We start from the raw sequence: 2,849 nt of genomic DNA on the forward strand, positions 1-2,849 counted from the left end.
AAGAGCGAAGGCTTAACTTATACTACTGCTTTATCCTGTGAATTATGTTCATGTTCAAGAAGCGAAGTCTGCGAACAGCATGCTCTTCCAGCGATAGGAACTTATGTTACCAAAAAGCTTTCTGCTCGCATAAGTGCATTTTATGGCATTTCTCAGGAATTGATTGTCTTGTATTTTTCGAACAAGCGAATTCGTTTTATTTACATTTCTTACTATACCATGGAAATGTTTTTAATTAAGATAAGTTGCTTTTTTGTCTGATTACGTACATACCATTTTTTTAATACATTCCTACTCGTATATTTATTTCCGGGCCAATCCTCGCAGTTTCAACGATCTCAAAATCGCTTCCGGAATCGGTGGTGGAGTTGGCAGATGAGCACCTGAAGCTTGGAACCCATTCTCATCGGCTACGTAGTCCACTCGATACAGGACACCATCATCACCAATGTACTCATAGTAACCCTTAGCACGCATAACTTGGTCATCCGTGCCAGCATTGTCCACTCGTCCAGTTTCGGAAATTTCAATATTGTTGTCGTTCAGTACCCGGTAGAAGTACGAACCATCTTCGTTCAGCTGGCGGGTATCTTCCTTGATTTTTGCCGAAGAATCTCCAAAATTAGTATTAGTCATTTTGGCACCAGTGAAGGAACCAGTAGCTGTTGCAGCATTGAAACCACCCGTTGAACTGCCGAATGAATCACCGAAAGGACCAACCACAGAAGCTCCGCTTCCAATACCGGAAGCACTTCCGAAGCGGATTGATGGATTGCCTAGAATGTATCACAAATTGTTTAATTGAATTCTTCAGCAGCCCTTGCGATGTTTTATACCAGTTCCTTTAGTACGGTCACCACGGCTATAGGATCCAGTTTTGTCCGGATGCCACTTTCCATCGTCGAACTTGGAAGCGTACAGCTCTGGGTAGTAACGTCCATCGTTGTAGTTCTGGGCCAGAACACAACCCACCGTTAACAGCGAGAACTGTAAGTAAGCAATCACGCACTCATTATCACATTGTTTAAGTTCAAAGCTATTTTCAACACCAGTCGATTATCAGTCCATGAAAATAATCACTATTATTCACGATTTTTCTCACATATTGTACTCAGAGCGTAAAATTATTGACTGCTTAGGCTGAGTGTGAAAGCACTGCACTATTCGATTTATTGCTCTATTCAAACGGTTAAGGACGAGGCAATGAAAGAGCCAACAAAAACATTCAGTCACTCACGAACAGGCGAATCACACCACTTGCCTTTGTTCACACAACATGTAATTGAGCCATTTTTCCCTAGAAAATGAACGCTTAGTCATTGAAAACGGATTCACGGAAGACTAAACGTGCTGACCGAACTACTGACTGAGTGCTCTGCTGTCAGTGACTCGTTTACTTTCCAATCATTCAGACTCTCACAAGGCAGTGAATGATGAGGTGGATGGCTGTTCATGACTCATCGAACCTGACTGTCTTGCGCACTGAATTTGTACCACATAAAATCGATCCTTACCACAATCAAACACTTCATTTTTAAAATCACTTGAGCACTATCTTCTCTGATCGACATCGATGAAATGATGTGCTGCAATCCGACAGTGGTCCAGTTTATATAGGTGCAAAATGTTGAAGATGATTTCAAACGTTAAATCGTTTAATCTACTTTATTTGGAGTGATTACCGAATGGCCGATGACCGATCGCAGACGGGACGGGAGACATTTCCAAAATAATAATCTGGAATCTTCACTCGCAGAGGTGAGAGGTGGAATATTGATGTGCTAAGCAAACGAAATGTTTTCATTCTGTGTAGGTGGATTGGTCACAGTTTTGAGTTGTGATCCCACAGTGCAGAGTTGCTGTTGAGATGATCGGTTTAATTCCAGAATTTATTGCAAGCTAATGGTGCTAGCATCAACTTAGAGCTTCACACTTTAAAGCTGCTTATTTGGTACACAGCTAAAAAAAAGTAGTGTAAATTTCCGTTACTATGATGCACATAAATGGAGCGTCATATATCATACAAGTTTAGATTGTAGAGCATGTAAATTTATAAGACATGTCATGCAATATTCCATATATTGTATGCAACTGTCCACTTTTGTTTGCAACATTTCTTGCAAGCTGCTAGTTTACGTGAAAATGAAGTTTACATGTATGAATGTTTGCATGCATGGATGTTTACATCGCCAGTAAAATTCAGAATTTTTTGGTGTGTAGACAATGGTTTAGAATCATGCTTACATTACACATTGATGTACAATTTTTATCAGATTCAAGAACAAAAGATGGTTAAGGTGAAACGGTACGTCTTGCAACAATGGCTGTCCTCACAATCATTAACTAAATGTGATGTGGTAGGTGTACGAAAGACATCCTCGACAAAAATAGTAAATTTCTGATTGCATACCATAAAATAAAGGTCAGAATTGTATGAATAAGAACTGGATACATATTGTAACACTTTTCCTTCAAATTTTTGCCAATTCATTCCACGATCGTTAAAAATTAAAAAAAAAAAAAAGTTCGATCAGTTGATGTTGTGCTGCTCAAGGCATGAATTTCCAATATCTGTTTTCACTAGCTTTCACTATTCGGAACCACACTCAAAACAATCACGTCACATGCTTCTAGATACACTTTCAAACCAATCAAGTTTCAATGTAAATTATTGATTAGGACTCCGAACACGATGCCTCCGGTAAAATGTGTAACGGCGAACTTGCAATGTTTGAAAAATAATAGTTCAGACATTGATTAACGAATTTTAAATCTATTGGCGCAATTTGAAAGTTAAGACTTTAAAGATTAGAAATTTATCAATAAACTGCTGAGAAATGAATTTGTCT

At 38.8% G+C, this 2,849-nt stretch overlaps 1 protein-coding gene across 1 annotated transcript; it reads right to left on the minus strand.

The window, feature by feature from the left end:
• Nucleotides 1-286: 286 nt before the first annotated feature.
• LOC135700870 (pupal cuticle protein 20-like) lies at nucleotides 287-1,532 on the minus strand. Its single transcript, XM_065221528.1, has 3 exons — nucleotides 1,515-1,532; nucleotides 837-987; nucleotides 287-776 (listed from the first exon to the last, which is right to left on the minus strand). Exons 1-3 carry the CDS (start codon nucleotides 1,530-1,532, stop codon nucleotides 304-306), a joined length of 642 nt encoding a protein of 213 aa, XP_065077600.1. The 3' UTR covers nucleotides 287-303.
• Between the last annotated feature and the right edge of the window lie 1,317 nt (nucleotides 1,533-2,849).

The sequence above is a fragment of the Ochlerotatus camptorhynchus genome, unplaced genomic scaffold (genome assembly GCF_037179485.1).
Source record: "Ochlerotatus camptorhynchus isolate MF236.1 unplaced genomic scaffold, CSIRO-AGI_Acam_v1.1 ptg000144l, whole genome shotgun sequence".
NCBI classification, from domain to species: Eukaryota; Metazoa; Arthropoda; class Insecta; order Diptera; family Culicidae; genus Ochlerotatus; species Ochlerotatus camptorhynchus.

What these genes read in the sequence shown, in the direction of transcription:
- LOC135700870 (XM_065221528.1), bottom strand. An exon ending in TGACCGTACTAAAGGAACTG is followed by an intron (nt 777 to 836) that starts GTATAAAACATC and finishes GATACATTCTAG; the next exon opens with GCAATCCATCAATCCGCTTC.